Source organism: Emydura macquarii, unplaced genomic scaffold (assembly GCF_026122565.2).
Source record: "Emydura macquarii macquarii isolate MOO-44397 ecotype Brisbane River unplaced genomic scaffold, CSIRO-AGI_Emac_v2 contig_1229, whole genome shotgun sequence".
Lineage (NCBI taxonomy): Eukaryota > Metazoa > Chordata > Testudines > Chelidae > Emydura > Emydura macquarii.
Window position 1 is genome coordinate 2124852 of NW_027131366.1, and position 18551 is coordinate 2143402.

Here is an 18551-nt window from a genome sequence, read left to right on the forward strand (position 1 = left end):
TGTAATAACTCTTTGTAAATATTTATTGTAACAGTTATATTTTTTCATTTCAGAAAAGGTAATTGTTTTAAAAGTAATAAAAGCAACACTACAGTGTCATATGGCTTTCTGAAGTTCTTTCTTGATTTGTTTTGTCTGAAGGGGATACTGTCATCTTGAAATTCAGTCCATTTAAGAAAAAAACAATGTAGTTTTAGGTATTACATCAGTAAGTCCCCCTAGCAGTTTTTGTAAATTTGCAATTTCTTTCCAATCTTTATTCCTTTTTCTGTTCTGTTTGTGTTCAAACTACTAACTAAAACAGGGATATTGATCAATAAATAAGGTAAACTGTGAAACTGATTATACACATAAAGCTTTCAATTAAATAAAAAGCAAACTGGGGGGGAAAAAGCTCTAATATCTTAGTTATAGTCACTTTAGGTGTTACTTGTAACAGTAAGAGTTAGTAAAAATTCAGACAATACTGTGATTTCTGAAATTGCTTCTGCTCTTTTTAAAAAAAAACAAACTACTGCATCATGACTTTCAAATACATGGATTTTTGTTCTTTAAAGTACTTAAACAGTTTTGCTTGACTCTCCAGGGTATGGATGATGCACAAGTGCGAAGTGCAGCTACTGATATATTCTCATATTTGGTTGAGTACAATCCATCCATGGTACGAGAATTTGTCATGCAGGAAGCACAACAGAATGATGATGTAAGTAGGAGATTCTCTGATGCTTTTTTACAAGGTTCATATTTATATCACTATTAGTAGTGACTAAGTTCTACTTCATGAGTTTGCATTTGGCAAATGTGCATTTGAAATAGTTTTCTAGAACCTTTCCTTTTAAAAAAAAGTTATCGTTCGAAGGTTCTGTATAGTACCCATCATGATAGTGTTTTTAATAATATTATTAATCACAACACAATTATATAAACTACAGCTGACCCTATTTTATCTATTAATCTTGCATATGTGGAAAGGTGACCATATTTCCTCATTTGCATAGCCTTCTTGGACCCCAATCCTGCAAACAGTTATGTTCTTTAACTTTAAATGGTGAGAGCAGTCCAGTGGGGGCCTAGGCATATGCTTAAGTACCCATGGGATTGGGGTGTTTAAACAAAAAGTAACTTTTCTACACCTGCCAGGTTGCTATCAGAGTGTACCAATTGATGTGTAAATTTCAAGCTTTTTGTTTACTTTATTTCTTTTGTAATAAACCCTTAGCAACAACTGTCAATCTTGATATGCATCCAGAGGTTACAATGGCTGCACTTTTTCTACTTGAAAAGCTGATAAAAATACATTACAGAAACTTTGTTTTTGTAATGCATTTAGCAAACCAAGTTTTTTAAAATACTTATGATGTAGAATCAGAAATTTAGGGATGCAGGAGATGTCAAAAGCCAAGTAGAGTTGGACCTTGCAAAGGGAATTAAAACCAATAGTTAAAAGTTCTATAGCTGTATAAACAGGAAGAAAATGAAGAAGTGGGACCACTAATCACAGAGTATGGGGTGGAGGTTAAGGATAATCTAGGCATGGCTCAATATCTAAACAAATACTTTACCTCAGTTTTTAATGAGGCTAATGAAGACCTTAGGGATAATGGCAGGGGGGCTAATGGGATTGAGGATATGAGGGTAGAAATTACCACATCCGAGGTAGAAGCCAAACTTGAACTGCTTAATGGGACTAAATCGAGGTGCCCGAATAATCTCCATCCAAGAATATTAAAGGAACTGGCATGTGAAATTGCAAGCCCATTAGCAATGATTTTAATGAATCTGTAAACTCAGGGATTGTACCGTATGACTGGAGAATTGCTAAATAGTTCCTATTTTTAAGAAAGGGAAAAAAAGAAATCCAGCAGTTAACAGGCCTGTTAGTTTGACCTTAGTAGTATGCAAGGTGTTGGAAAAATTTTTTGAAAGAAAGTAATTAAGGACATCGAGGTTAATGGTAATTGGGATAAAATACAACATGGTTTTAAAAAGGTGGATCGTGCCAGACCAACCTGATCTCCTTTTTTGAGAAGATAACAGATTTTTTTAGATAAAGGGAATTCTGTGGATCTACTTTACCTAGATTTCAGTAAGGCATTTAATGAGATTCCATATGGGGAATTATTAGTTAAATTGGAAAAAATGGGGATTAATATGAAAAGTGGAAGATGGATAAGGTACTGGCTAAAGGTGAGACTACAATGGGTCATACTGAAAGATGAACTGTCAGGCTGGAGGGAGGTTATTAGTGGAGTTCCTCAGGGGATCAGTCTTATTTAACCCTTTTATTATTGACCTTGGTACAAAAAGTGGGAGTGTGTTAATAAAGTTTGCGGATGGCATAAAGTTGGAAGGTATTGCTAATACAGAGAAGGATCGGGATATCATGCAGGAAGATCTGGATATGATTGCTCTATATAAATACATTAGAGGGATAAATACCAGGGGAAGGAGGGGAGTTTATTTAAGGTCGGCACCAATGTGGACACACAAACAAATGGATATAAACTGGCCATCAGAAAGTTTAGACTTGAAATTAGACTGAGCTTGATAAATTTATGGAGGGGACAGTATGATGGGACAGCCTAATTGGACAATTGACTGATCTTTGACTATTAGCGGTAAATATGCCCAATGGCCTATGATGGGATGTTAGATGAGGTGGGTTCTGAGTTACCACAGAGAATTCTTTTTGGGTGTCTGGGTGGTGAATCTTGCCCACATGCTCAGGGTTTAGCTGATTGCCATACTTTGAGTCGGGAAGGAATTTTTCCCCCAGGGCAGATTGGCATAGGCCTCAGGGGTTTTTCGCCTTCCTCTGCAGCATGGGGCATGAGTCACTTGCTGGTGGATTCTCTGTACCTTGAAGTCTTTAAATCATTATTTGAGGACTTCAGTAATTCAGTCTTAAGTTAGGGGTCTATTTACAGGAGTGAGTGGGTGAGATTCTGTGGCCTGTGTTATGCAGGAGGTCAGACTAGATGATCATATTGGTCCCTTCTGACCTTAGAGTCTGTGAGTCCTGTCCAGGAGTTGAGCAATTTGAAAAAGCTGTCCTCCCCCGGCATGGCACCACATAAAAATACAGTGCAGAGACCACCTGATCAGTGGTCACTGCGGCATCACCATGTCCAATGACACCGAAGAAGAGTACAGTGCAAAGAGAAATTACAGCATCACCACCGGAGATAGAGAATATGCCAGCCGTGGCACTGGTGACTGAGAAGGCACCGACAGTGACACCGATCACAGCACTGTCTTCCAATACTGCACCCGTCTTGGCACCGACTACCATAACGGAGCCGATTGGGACCACGGCACCGACCTCTGCACTGTCCGGTAAAAGAAGGTGCAAATACCACCCATCCACACCTCATCTCCAAGATCAGAGGACACTGCTGGCTCTCCAGTTCGCTTCTCACATGATGAGACATTCTCAATGATTCTGTCTCTCAGTGATGATGATAGCAAGACAGAGGAAGCTCAGTTTTCATCTGAGCATTCGTCCCCCTCCAGACCTTCACTAGAACTGGCGATTATGGCTACCACAGAGGGCTCACAGCATATCTTTATTATGGTCCACCATGGTTTGTCCCTCTGATGCCATACAATATGCAGTGGCATAACTGGGATGCTTGCTTCTCCCACTCTAGACCTTATGAAAGACCTTTCAGTTCCCATGTAAGTACAGTGAGATTGGCAAGACCATCAATTTCAGCTACAGTGGCTGAAGCAGGGAAAGAAACTCAGGCAGAGATCACCACTGGGGATCAGAATACCTCTCCTCCCACAAACAAGTTATCTTCACCTGATGAAGCTGTGATTCCCCCTGCACTGACTGTTGTAGATGATCCGAAGCAATTTAATGATCTTTTCAGGAAGGTAGCTCAGGACTTAGAGATCCCTCTTGAAGAAGTGACAGTCACACCATAAACTGCTGAAGATATTGCATACAGCAACCTCCTCAGAAATTGCCCTCCCGATGGATGAAGTCAATAATATATGGATGACACCAGCAACCATTTCTCCCACCAACAAGAGGACTGATAGAAAATATTATATTCCAGTCAAGGGGAAGGAATTCCTATTTATCTATCCACTGCCGAATTCACTAGTTGTAGATGCGGCCAACCAGAGAGGAAAACAGACGAATTATAAATCCATGCCACATGACAAATCAAGTAGTTTCCGGTCTTTATTAGGCAGAAAATAATATTTGTTCTCCACCTTATTAATGAGGGTCTCTAATTATGAAGCACTACTATCAAACTATGATCATAACACCTATGAAAAGTTATCACAATTAATCGATGACATCCCAGAGGCCAAGAGAGACCAGTATAGAAAGTTGATTAATGGACAACTTACAGCTCAAACATCCGTGCAGGTGGCCTTAGATATTGCTGATACTGCGATTAGGACAATGGCCATGGCCATTGTCATGCATAGAGCTTTCTGGCTTCACTGCGTAGGCCTTCCAAGGGAACTGCAGACGAAAATAGAGGACCTTCCCTTCAGAAAAAACGCAGCTTTTTGCCAACAAGATGGTTGAAGTTCTGCATCCTGTGAAGGACTTGAGTGCAACCCTCAGGACGCTAGGCATATATACACCTGGAACGAGAAGGAAACAGTATAGGTTTCAGCCTTACCCTTGCAGATATCCTTTCCAACCACAATATAGGCAGTACGAACCCCAAAGGGGAAAACAGAGATTACGATGACGCAGACAGCCACAACAATCATCCACCACTTCTCAAGGAAATTTTTCACCTAGGGGGGCATCCAGCGATAGATCTCTTTGCCACGAAACAGAACTTCAAGTGTCCTCTTTTCTGCTCGAGAGCAGGAAAAGGACCAGGATCGATGGGCGATGCTTTCCCAATTAAATGGGGCAACTGTATGCGTTTCCGCCCGTACCTATGATACACAAGACTGTACACAGACTCAGAACCGACAAGGCAACTGCCATAATAATACCAGCTTGGCCAAGACAAACATGATTCTCTAGTGTCCTAAACATGTCAATACGCAAACGGATTATGCTTCCCCTGTGTAGTAAGTGGGTATGGCCTCCCTCCAAGACTGACAGGGAGCAACAGGCCGGGCCTGTCAGCCAGCCCAGAAGCGAGGGGGCGGGATGGGAAGTATAAAAGAGAGGCCCAGGAGCTCAGTCAGGGGCCAGCTCCCAGAGGGGAAGGATGTCCCTCCTCCTCCCCCCCCCCCCCCCCCCCCGGCCCTGCAGAGCAGCCTGTGGCCGGGTACCCGGGGAAGCAGACCAGGGCCTGCATCCAGGTGCCGCCGAAGGAGCAGCGCAAGGCCTGGGGCCCAGCGGTACCCCCGGAACTGACCACCCTGTCAGACCCGGTGATCCCGAGGGGCAAGGACCTGGAGGAGCTGCCAGATGCCAGTGCGGAGGAGGTGGCCCTACTGGGGCCAGACCTGGAGGAGCTACCCCTTGCATTGCAAGAGGATGACATTGAGGCGCGGGCCCTGAGCAGACTGGACCTGGAGGAACTGCCCCCTGCTGACGACCCTGAAGAGCTGCCCAACCTGCCGCCCCCTGACAAGATCGAAGGGTTCTACAACCTGCCCCTGGGCACCTATCCCAACGAGGATGACTGGGCAACAGGACACCAGGTACCCAAGGGACAGGGGGAAGGAAGTAGCCCAAGGGAGGGGCCGCACGGTCCGGGGACTGAGGAGCCAGACAGTGAGTCAGCATATTGTGGTTGGGACCCCGGTGACTCTGTGGCATACCCCGCTGACTCCGTGGCATACCCCTCTGCCATGGTTAGGGACCTGGGCTGGGACGCAGTGGAGTCGGGTGGGCCTGCATCTCCCGACCCCGCCCGGGGCCTTGGAACTGTTTGCTGCCCCACCTGGGGGCTACCCCTGCCAAAGCAGGGTAGTGAGTGGGTGTGGCCTCTCTCCAAGACTGACAGGGAGGGACAGCCAACCATTCTACACCCCGAGACACAATCTCCTTTATCAGGAGTCGGGTCAAATTTATCACCCAGAAATACAAAAGCTTCATCTCACAGCATGGCTAATAAGTGGCTGTGTCCCGAGGAGTTAGTGGTCAGGTTAGACAGATTAGACAGGTTAGACAGATATTAATAAACAGCAGAAAATTGACAGCAAGAAAGACTTACCTACAGAAATGGCACAGGTTCCAATCGTGGTGCAAAGGGAGATGAATTGAGGCAACATTTTCTTCTATCCCTATAATTCTTGAATACATATTAGAACTCAAGAAATCAGGTTTATCTATCAGCAATCACGGTCTTCCATGACAAAATAAATGATATGACCATATTCTCTCATCCAATGGTGAAAAGATTCTTAGTGGGTATAGAGAGTATTTCCAGTCGTTCATGCACCCACACCATCATGGGACCTAAGTCTAGTGCTCAGATCCATTTACTAGAGCACCATTCGAGCCTCTAGCAAATGTTCACTCCTCCACATGTCCATGAAGATTTCATTCCTAATTGCTATTACATCAGCCCAGCGTGTAGGGGAGGTTAGTGCGTTGATGGTTTATCCCCCCACATGATATTTCACAAAAATAAAATCACCCGTAGGCCACACCCAAAATTTTTACCAAAGATAGTTTCAGACTTCCCTATTAACCAACCTATTCATCTACCTACCATTTATCCAAAACTGCATAACAATCCATAGGAAGTAGCACTCCATGCTGTGGACATCAGAAGAGCCATAGCCTTCTATTTGGAGAGAACAAAAACATTTAGGAAATCAAACAAACTTTTCATCTCTCTAGCGGATCACTCGAAAGCCATAGCCGTCTCTAGTCAAAGGCGATCCAATGGATTTCAACATGTATTCAGTTATGTTATGAACAAAAGTGTTTACAAGTTCTCTCGGGACCAGAACTCATTCTATGAGAGCAATAGTCATTTCCCTAGCCTATCTGAATGATGTTCCAAAAACAGACATATGCAAAGTGCAACATGGGCATCAGCACATACTTTTATAAAACATTATGCTATCGACCAGGCATCTGCCAAGGATACCTCATTAGGCTTAACTGTACTGTCATCTACAAAAAATAATTAACACCGAAGTCCCTCCTCCAATAGAGCGCCCTGTTCTCTGATCACCTAAAGTGGAGCACTCACAGGGACATCACTTGAAGAAGAAAGGGTTACTCACCTTGTGCAGTAACTGCTGTTCTTCGAGATGTGCTCCCTGTGGGTGCTCCACTACCCTTCCTCCTCCCCTCTACTTCGGAGTTCTAATAGTGGACGCTATGATAGAGAAGACCTGAGGGGCTTGAGTTGCATGTGTGCTACAAGATGTGCCAACGGCGCCATGAGATTGCAGCCATGCGCGCACAGCCCAAGCAAATACTGCTGAGAAAATCTACGATCAAAGGCACGGGACATGACGATACCTAAAGTGGAGCATCCACAGATGGTCACATCTCAAAGAACAGCAGTTATTGCACAAGGTGAGTAACCCTTTCTTCTGACTTTATAATCTGAGACTGTCAATTTCCAGAATGGTTAAGAAATGCAAAACAGTTCAATCTTTAATAGCACTTAAATGAATCCTTCAACAATATGTTAGGAAATTGCTTGTACAGTATAATTTTAAAAAAAAGCTCTTTAATTTATGTAAGATACTGTAAGATATGTAAGATGAACCGTTACTATATTAGAACAGTCTTGATACAAAAATAGAATTGGGGCTGGAATAAAATAACTGTAAAGAGAAAAGAAGGAAATTGAAAGTCATAAAAAAGATGGAATTTTTAATAAAAAAAAAAAATTAACCCTAAATTGTTCAAAACGTACTATGGATGTATATACTTGGTATATTTTTTTATCTGCTTTATATACCTGTCTTCCATAATATTTTTTATATCAATTTAAAATACAGTTAGTTAAACAAATACATAAATTGTCCTGTCTTTTTATTTCCACGGTAATTTTAGATGATTCTCAGCATAACTATTTAATTTCTGTATTAGTGGTTTAAGACCTTAATTAAATAGTGGGATAATTAAAATATTTTTTGTTCATATTTGACCAGTTTAGTAGAAATATCCAGTGTTTCAAGTTCCTTTTTAAAAGTTGTCTTGTCTTATTTCAGGAAATAGTCCACTTTCATATTGTACAGCTGATTTGTTTCTCTATGGAAGACCTCCTAAAAATATGGAAGGCAATGTATAAATTAAGGCCCTAATCCTACTGACATAAATGTGATTAATTTTACTTGTGAGTTGGTCCATTGTCTTCAATTGACTACTCACATATATAAAAGTAAATCATCTGCATAAATGTTTGCAGAATCAGGGCTCAGGTTAAAACTCCTAATTTCAAAAAACAAATTTCCATATGCAAATCATAAGAATTTTAAGCATGCACCTTCTCATCATTAATCCTGTTTACCATTTGTGTTTTCAGTTTAGATAGTCTGTTTTTATCCAACTTTTTTATTTATCAACCATCTTTAGTTGTGCTCAAAGAGTCTCATGGATTAGTATAGTGCGTCAGTATTAAGGATGCAAATAGAGCAGGTTGTCATGGGCATTTTCAAAAGTACATTTCAAGGATCTATTTCTGTTAGTCCTAAATTTTGTCCTAAAAATCTTTTATTTTACAAAACCTTAATTTTGGGCCAAAGTTGACCTGACAATGTCTTTTAATTTTAGTTTTTCTTAGTCATAACTAATCTCTTCATTTTTATATCTTTCCTATTAGGATATTTTACTCATTAACCTCATTATAGAACACATGATTTGTGATACAGATCCTGAACTTGGAGGGGCAGTCCAACTCATGGGTCTGCTTCGTACTTTAGTTGACCCAGAAAACATGCTGGCCACTGCCAATGTAAGTGCGTTCCTAAATTTGAGTATGGTTGGGGTTTTTTGTGTGTTAAAATACTGTTGGTTATGTATGTTATATAATTAAATTTTAATATGAAAGTATTTTTATTCTTTAGAAAACTGAAAAGACAGAATTCCTGGGTTTCTTCTATAAACATTGTATGCATGTTCTCACAGCTCCTCTACTGGCTAATACTACAGAGGAGAAGCCTAGCAAAGGTGAGACTACTGTCAACGCTGGTAATCATGTCCAAGGCTATTGAATTACAGTGCATATAATAATTGTGAAAAGATGTCTGGAACTCTGCACAATCAAAAGAAGAGTATTTCAAAAGATTAATGTCTGATTTGAACCAGAAAGATGGTTGTTAGAGCCGGCTGAAAACATTGGAAGTATGCTTTACAGTTACTCCTTTTGAAATGCATACCTTCAACAAAGAAAAGTAAAATATAATTTCAGACCAACTTCCAGAAAGTTTTGAAATTATATATTATTTTTCTTTGGAACTCATGTGCATTTATATAGCCTGTAACTCAACAATATTTTAAAAACTAGTTTTACATGTTTAGATGATGAACTCTGAATTTAAATTTTCCATTTCTCTCACTTTTGTTCTTTGCAATATGTAACTTTATAATTTTAGTGGGTCCTTCAATAATTTCGTCTTTGATCTAGTGTTAAGTTGTGGTCTAGAAACCTTTTGAAAATCTCTTGTATGTCTTTTAACAAAATACTTAAGGTTGGGTCGACATTAGAAACTTTTGCTGGCGTACTAATGTCAGTTAGGGATATAACTTTCTGGTACAATATTCTTGTACTGGCAAAAGCCCTAGTGTAGATGCAGTTATGTGGGCATAGCAGTGCTTTTACTGGTATAGCTTATTTCGCACGCCAAACTGGTATAAGCTATACTGGCAAACCTTTTCAGGTGTAGACCTGGCTTTTGGTAGAAAATACTAAATCACTTATATATTTGTTTCTTAAAGGCCTAAACATCATTTACAGTTATTTGCCAAAATTAGAGCACAATGGCATTTAAGCTTCTAATGATCTGATTGCATCTGTAAATTTGGAGTTACTTTCTGAAAATTAGGCCCTAAATATTTTTAAAATCATGTCCTTGTTAACATTTTGGTTTTTGTTTTATAGATGATTTTCAGACAGCCCAGCTCTTGGCATTAATATTGGAATTGCTAACATTCTGTGTAGAACATCATACGTATCACATAAAGAACTACATTATTAACAAGGATATCCTACGGAGGGTACTAGTTCTCATGGCCTCAAAGCATGCTTTCTTGGCATTATGTAAGTTTGAGTTACAGAGAATAAACTGTTAGCTGTGTAAAGATGAATATTGATTCTTTATAATTGTACTTCACTGGAAGAAAAATACATTTACAGAAGCATGACAGTTACCAGTTCAGTATAAAAATGCCACTTTTATAACTATGTCTATATTTTTCATAGCAGTTTTTGGATATGTCATTCTTGAATAAGGAGGAAGATGAAATTGAAAGAGGCTGTATTAGGGGAACACTCCATAGATTTTAAATAATATTTTCTTTAGAAAAATTGTAGTTATACCAACCTAACTCCCAGGGTAGAATGCTATGTCAGTGGGAGGTCTTCTACTGTCAACATAGCTACCGCCTCTTGGGGAGGTGACCCTGTGCTGCCAGAGAGGTAGTAAGTGTCAAGAAGCCCTCAGATGTGCATGATAAGGTACCCTGAGGGCTCAAATGCCAAGGAAGTACTGGAGTTCCACAGAAAAGGAGGTGTAAATAAAGTGTGTGTGAGAGAGAGAGAAAATGCCATTTTAAAATAAAAGAAGGTTTACATTTAAAAAATTAATTAAAAAAACCCAATGAAATAGATTCAAATCTGTCATTGGAAAATAGAAATTATGAGCAAAATTCTGATTGGAGGAAAATGTGTTTAGAATTTGTTCATGAAAGGCTAGGCGGCACAAGGAATACTAGGAGTTTATCTTTAACTTTTGATCACAAGTAAAATAAATTAAGTGGTCCCTGTCTAAATTCCAGTGGATTTCTAAATCTCAAAAGCACAGGACAATAAGGTTGGTAGTGTCTGCTCCAAAATGGGCTGGGACTGGATTTTCAGGTTTCATGATAAATGCTGGGAAGATTCAGCTAATCACACAATACTGATTACAGTCTGTACTACTAACTTCTTATTTTTGTTCATGGTAAATTTATCTCTATTTTTAAAGAAAAATGATCGCATCATAAACCCAACTATGAATATTGTCAACAAGTCCTACGTTGTGAAATGATTTTTCTTTTAAACTTGAACAGTTGTTTCAAAATAAGATTAATATTTATACCACTTGTATATAACTAACTTGCCAAATTTACAGTATTCTGCTTTTGTTAAAGCATGTTCATTGACAGCCTCTGTATACGTAGGATTACTCTGGAGTTTTTTGCTGGTAATGTAAAATGCTATTACACTTCAGTTCTAGTTTCAAGAGCCCCTATAGATTTAACTTGTTTATACAGGGTACTGAATATTTGGGTAAGTAATCCATTGCCAACAATGTAAATCTCCATGAGAGCGGAGATTGGCAGTTATCCTTCTTGTAGTCAACATGGAACAATTGCTGGGTTTTTTGCTTTTAAATGTAAAATATGAACAATTCATGGCTTTTAACAGCCATTTCTATGTTTCAGGTGCCCTTCGTTTTAAAAGAAAGATAATTGGGTTGAAGGATGAATTCTACAACCGCTACATAATGAAAAGCTTTTTGTTTGAACCTGTGGTCAAAGCATTTCTCAACAATGGATCCCGCTATAATCTGATGAACTCTGCCATAATAGAGATGTTTGAATTTATTAGGGTGGTGAGTACTATCATATCTTGAATTGACCATTTAATTTTTATAATACATCACACATACTTGGAGTGCAAATAGACTTTAATTTATGGCACAGACTGATATAATTATGGATGCCCACTTAATTCTGATGGTGTTTAAATAGGAGTATCATAATAATGTGACCACTAGAAATCCATAATTTAAGTGACATTTTGTAAGTACCACTGTTTGATAACAAAGACAGTGTTTTCAAAGCTAAGTTTAATGGTTGTGCAATGTTGAACTTGCCCTCCATTGTGCCCAGACTTGAAAATGCAACCACTGTATAAACTGTCTCTGGATTTAATTAATTCTTTTCTGGAAAATATTAAAGTATAGATGTAATTTGAAATTTCATACAGAGGACATAGTAATTCAGTGTGCTCAGGGATGACTATAGTAATTCTATAGAATATGGAAAGGTCCAAAGAGAAGAGTGTTAATCTACCTGATGATATAAATATTGGCCCCCAAGAGCTCTGCATGAGACAGTAAGGGACTCCCTCCACAGAACTGTTCCCTCACCTGCCACCTTCACCCAGATCCTGGCAAGATTCTATTTGGTTTTAAGATTCACAAGTTGAGAGGGCCAGGCTGGAGAGAGGGCAGTCTTATGTTGGATGGGGGGGTAGGGGTAAGAGAGAATGTTCATTCCCCCATCAGTCCTGTGGCGATTACTTGGGAAATATAACAGATCCTGGAACTTTATTAACTTTCTGTTACGGGGATCCTCCTCCCACATATATGGGACCCCAGGGTAGTCAAGGCCAGCCATTGGTAGCACAGCTTCAGTGAAGTCCCATTTCCAGAAGTGGAGAGAGTGATATTTGTGTTGAAGCTCCAGAGCTAGAGGGCCTCCACATAGATGGCCCCCAGCTTCCTACCGATCCCTTAAAATTCTGTGGGATTGGGAGCTGCCCCCACAGCTCATTCTGTGGGGAAATAAACCAGTCCTCCTGTTGTATTACTTCTATCTAAAGACTTCGTTTGTTTATTACAACAGATATAAGGAGACTGACTGACTTGTAAAAATGTGTAAATCGCCATACAGAGATCTTAATTTTTAGAGTTGTGTTCATTGTTTTTATACTGGCTTTGTACAGTTTTTTTACATTTTTTAGTTTCGAAGAATGTATGAACACAAAATTGTTAATGTTGTACTCCTATTTTACCAAATTATTAATTAGAAGTTAAGTGCCAGATTTCACCCACACTGGTATATACGTTTGTTTTTTAATTGAACAAATTAGTATGGTATTACTTTGAAGGCATTTTATGAATATTTCATTTCTTCCATATTTTTCTGTTATAGCCTGCTGTATTTTTATTATAGTAACAAAATTAATTAGTTGTCTTGTAGAATTGAAAAGTCACTTTTGTTTTTGATTGTACTTCTCTTATAGGAAGATATAAAATCATTAACAGCTCATGTAATTGAGAATTACTGGAAAGCCCTGGAAGATGTAGATTATGTGCAGACATTCAAAGGATTGAAACTCCGATTTGAACAACAAAGGGAAAGACAAGATAATCCCAAACTAGACAGGTAAATATACATTTAAATCTACTCAGTACTTTCATGCTAAATTCTGCCTTTGAGGATATTGGCATGTGGATTTCTGTGCACTAGCTGGACAGCCATAAATAATTCAGAGCCTTTGCTGTTTGCATCTCAGGTCTTGCTGAACAGATCTGGTTGATAGTGTGATTTCCAAATCGGTATTGCTCAAACACTCGGTCAGTGTTCAACTGATACGTCTTCTGAAATCTGCATCTAAATTTAAGAATATGGGGCTGGCTTTTTTTTCACATTCTAATAAGTACAGAAATCTTTATCTATTCTAATTTTACTTAGATTATCCTAATTGGAGCTAACAATATCTGAAGCTCATTCACTTTAAAATAAGATTCTCAACAGTAATCTGAAAAATTGTTCTATCCTGGATTATTCTTGTTTTCTAAAAACAATCACATGTATAAACTATTTTTGGTTCAGCTAATTCCTCTGCTAGGCCTTCAGATGATTGATGTTTAAAATCACCAGGAGATTTAATTCCCAAAGAAATTCATAGGGGACACCTCATTTTCTCACCATGCATAGCAGTAAAGTAAAAGATCATGTAATATTCTTCTTTGAATGGTGTCCCTGTGGGTACGCCACTGTAGGTATGTCTGCGTCCCTGCACTGCTGTTCGGAGAACTTTGGTAGCAGTCCATCCCACCCATGCATGCGCTGCTCCCCACCTGTCAGGAGGCTGGCCAGCATGCGTGGACAGTCCCTCCACAGTTCCTTCTCAACCACCCAGTGGCGTACCGAGGGTCACTGGTGCCCAGGGGCCAAGCCCACATTTGTGGTCCTCATGCCTCCTCCCCCTCCCCCCGGGTGCAGGGCAGGAGGGATCCCGGCGCTACCTCCTAACTGCCCTGGGGTCGGGGGCTCTGTACTTGTGGGAGGAGGGCGGGAGGGCGGCAAATGTAGGCTTGGCTCTGCTGTGTCATTCCTCCCTGCACTTACCTGCTGCACGGCACCCGCTTCACCCCCGGACAAGCCCTGCTCCTCAGGCTTCAAAAAGTGCCTCAGTTGCAAAGAATTTATCTGAACGACTGAGGCATAGTCACAGTGCACTCTCTGCCTAGGAGAGAAGCACATTTCACAGAAGTGTGGCTTGTGTCAGCAACTGAAGCCCAGCTCCAGGAGAGGTTCAAACTCCTACTCACACAGTCAGCCCTCCAACCTCCGGAATCATGATGGGAATCCTCACCTCTTCTCTCCACTTTGAAGGGAGGTGAGCTCAGAGAGACACCTGCAAGCCACTCATATAAGGCCTTTAAAAAAAAAATGGTTGGTGAGTCCCCATAGTGAGCCAGGCCAAGCCAAAAACAATTCCCAGCTCAGTCAGCATCATTGGTACCAACGGCACCGAAGTCATCTAAATCTGATACCCAGGGCATGCCCAGTAATGAACCAACAGGGCAAGTCAGAATGCCTAAAGACTCGATGGGCGCAGGCAAAAAAACATCAGTACTGCAGGGGCATGAGAAACAGAAGATCTACCCCGAGGAATGCTCTTTTAGTACAGTCATCAATACTAGTACCACTGATAATACGCCAGGCACCAGTGGACCCTGCCATCAGGTCCATGTCTCCGATACTATCGGTACAAGCCTGTCAGCACTGACAGCCTTCGGCAGTACTGACGCCCTCTGCGCTGACAGGTTTCCAGTGCGCAACAAATCTTTCAGCGTCTGACACACTGGACTCTCCTCTGTTCAATACTGGGGCCCCAGTACCAAGTTCCCCCAGAGCCCTCCCTTTTCATCATCAGAATCAGAAAGTGAGCGAGAAGACTTAGCTTCCCCAGGCTCTTCTCACCCACCATATGGAGCCCAGCTCTTCTATGGACACTGGATATGCCACCTCTCTGACCCACAGCCTCCCTGGTTTGGGCAACTATGGTACTAACCACTGGGCTCTTTCCTACCACAATGTCTGTACTGGGACCCCTGGCAAGCCCAAAGGCATCAGGCCACCGTCATCTCTAGTGTGGCCTACTAACAGCTGAAGGTCACTTTCATGGCCAGAGGGTTTTAAAATTGGTCAATTTCATGATGATATAACTGGAGGGGGTCTGGACTGCCATCCATTCCAGCTGTTGGAGGGGGTCATGGGACTGCCATCCTCACTTCGGTGCTGCCTTCAGAGCTGGACTCTGAAGGCAGCAGCCGCAGAACTTCCTGCAGCTGAAGGAGGCTCCTGGAGGTGGAGATGAGTCTGATCTCCCCATGCTGCAGTAGCACATCACCCAGGGGCTCCTAGCTGTTAGTCCCAGCCAGCTGGGGAGGAATAGGACTTGCATAGCCCTTCTTGCTGGGGGGGGGGAGGGTGGAGGTGGAGAGGAATCACACCCACCTCCGGGTACCTCCCCTGGTTGCAGGAAGCTCTGTGACTGGGCAGCAGCCCTGGAGCTTCTGCAGCTGCAGGACGTTTAAGGGGGGAGATTGGACCCACCTCCAACCGTAGGGCGCGATTAACACATGGGCTCAGAGGGCCCAGCCAATTTGGGGGCTCCTGGAAAAATGGGTGCCCTGATCCCTGGTTGGAACTATGGGGGTAGGCTCTGGGGATGCTGCAACGCAAAAGTGAGGGTCTAGGAAGATGGTTTTCCTCATCTCTGCAAGAAGGATTGGGGGAAAATAGCAGCACTGATAACACATCCCCTTCCTTGTTCTTTCCTGACAAGGTCACGCTTAGACCTCATCCAAAGTTCATTCCCAATGTATCTTCTGCCTTTCACATAAATCAGATTATTCAGCTGTCAGCCTTTTATTCCAAACCCCATCCGGATAATAGGGAAGCCATCTTTCATATGCTTGATGCAAAGAGAGTGTTGGCTTTCTATTTGGACAGGACAAGAGCTGTCAGGAAATCTCCAAGATTCTTGCTCTCCATTGCAGATAGGTCAAAAGGTATAGCGATTTCAGTTCAGAGACTCTCCAAGTGGGTTTCTGGCTATATTAAATTCAGTTACCATTAATGTAACACCTCCATTTTCAATACGAATGCATTCTACAAGGTCAGTCTCTTCATCCATTGCCTTCTCCAAGGATATTCCTATATCAGAAATCTGCAAAGCAGTTACCTGGGCATCTGCACACAACTTGCCAGAAAACTATGCCATCTTAGGGGATTCTGCTGCAGATGCCAAATTCAGTACCACTGTACTATCTATATCAGACTCCACTCCCAAGTCTCAGCCTCTAGTGGTGCTCACTGCTCTGGAGTCACCTACAGTGGAGCAGCTTTAGGGACACTACTTGAAGAAGAACAAGTTACTCACCTTGTGCAATAATGATGATTCTTCGAGATGTGTCCCGCTATGAGTGCTCCACCTTCCTCCCCTCTACTTTGGAATTCTAGTAGTTGATTCTGCAGTAGAAAAGGAACTGAGGAGGGATTTCCTGTGCAGGCTGGCTAGCCTCATGGCAGGTGGGGAGCAGGTCAGGTGCAGGCAAGACGGACTGCTACTAAAGTTCTCCGATCAGCAGCACAGGGAGCACCCATAGGGGAACACATCTTGAAGAACCATTGCTACTGCACACAGTGAGTAAATTCTTCCACTTAGGGTATATTGCTTCATTGCTAAAACAAAGGTGTGTGATTGTTGACATGCTTTTCCCTGCATCACTTTGAAGTTACACACAGATGCTACTTCCTCTTTTAGGGCTCACACTCGTATTTATAAGTGAATAGCTTTACTTCTGTGCATATTCTCATTATATAAAATTGGCTATTCCTATGAGAACATTTATTTATCTTCATAAATGTTTGCAGATTCTGGATCAATATTTGCAATAAATTTATTTATATTGTGTTTGAAAACTTTGAGAACACATTTGAATGAAATTATCCATGTTACCCATCCCAGAAGTTTAAAATGTCAAAACAAATGCTTTTTTAAAAATATATATTTGACTTCGTGCTCAGAGATTTCTTAACTCTGATATTATACTTTGAGAGTCTAAAAATTTAAACAAAGGAGCAGGAATACAACAGATTGATTTTAAAATGCCAGAAGACTTTTTTAAATAGAACTATCATGTTCTAGGAGTGTGGTCCAAATTTACACTTTTTAATACTAATCTGTTGTGTTAAATAATAATATTGTGAAATATTAGTATCTAATGCCAGGAAAACTGAGCTTTTCAATATATGTAAAACTCAAATCCTAGAGCTTTTACATTAGCATGCGTTGGGGTGGGGAGGGACAAACATCCAGCCATACCCTTAGATTTCACATCTTGAAGAAGCTGTTTGTAGACAGTTTTATTCCTAATTTTAGAGGCATCATATAGTCCCTACTTAATTTATTGATTTGTCAGCATTGAAAAATCTGATTTAGTGGTGCATTGCCCTTAATTAAAAAAAAGAAACAAGATTCCTTCTTTTCCCTCTTATGGAATTAGCCAAACGCAGAAGAGATCCTTCTCTCCTGTTCAGTTAGAAAAAAACAAAATACTAAGAGTTAGATTGTCCTTTGCTTTTGGCCGCGGCTAAGGGATAGCACATAGTTGTGCTGCCTCAGAGCAGTCCAAGGAAGGAATATGGCCCTAAGAGGCACAATTGGCCCCACTTTCTTCTTGTGCCTGTAGTGGATATAGTCCCACTCAGAGGTGGCATGGGAGGGGGGTTAGTGTCTTACTCGCATTTACATTCCTTCGTGGCCACATAAACCAGGCCAGTAGCTAAGTGAAGCATGCAAAAATAGCAAAGATTTTATTACATGGTTTAGTGCAAGAAGTATTTTGATTGATAGGTTCACAACTTGGGAGAGTGGGACCTCCAGAATACTCATAAGAGTATAGGACTTAAGTTTAGAAGTTTTCATCTTAAGTGAGAATTCTAATTCAACAAAATTAAAAATGGTACTGTACATACAGATACAGCAAGATCACAGTATTGCCAATTGCAAGTATTCAAATCTCATGAGTCAGGTCACAAAAAACGAGGTTTTGAAAACAATATATTTTGTACTGTTTTTATTTGCCTTCTGATGTTTGGGTGTAAAGGGTTCACATTTTTAAGATTTTGCTCTTCACGCAGGAGAGGTGAAAGATGAGATTCTTAGGTAATTTCCTGACTCCAGGAGTTGTAGCTTTAAAAAAAAATAAAAAAAAAATACACCAATCGTCTCAAGATTCACAATAAAATTGGGAGAGTTGACAATACTGACACCTTGTTCAAGACATCTGTTAATAAGATATAACATTTGCATTAATTGATTGTATTTTCATCTATCAATAAAGTATAATAATTTGCA

The 18551-nt window shown here is 40.8% G+C and overlaps 1 protein-coding gene across 4 annotated transcripts in view; it reads left to right on the plus strand.

The window, feature by feature from the left end:
• The window catches only part of PPP4R3A (protein phosphatase 4 regulatory subunit 3A), a 65234-nt gene that overhangs the window by 41459 nt on the left and 5224 nt on the right, over positions 1 to 18551 (plus strand). For all 4 annotated transcript variants that reach the window (XM_067547087.1, XM_067547088.1, XM_067547086.1 and 1 more), the window contains 6 exons: positions 587 to 703; positions 8727 to 8858; positions 8971 to 9073; positions 10005 to 10163; positions 11549 to 11718; positions 13137 to 13279. In XM_067547087.1, the coding sequence (XP_067403188.1) occupies positions 587 to 703; positions 8727 to 8858; positions 8971 to 9073; positions 10005 to 10163; positions 11549 to 11718; positions 13137 to 13279 (824 nt within the window). The remainder of the gene's footprint in view (positions 1 to 586; positions 704 to 8726; positions 8859 to 8970; positions 9074 to 10004; positions 10164 to 11548; positions 11719 to 13136; positions 13280 to 18551) is intronic.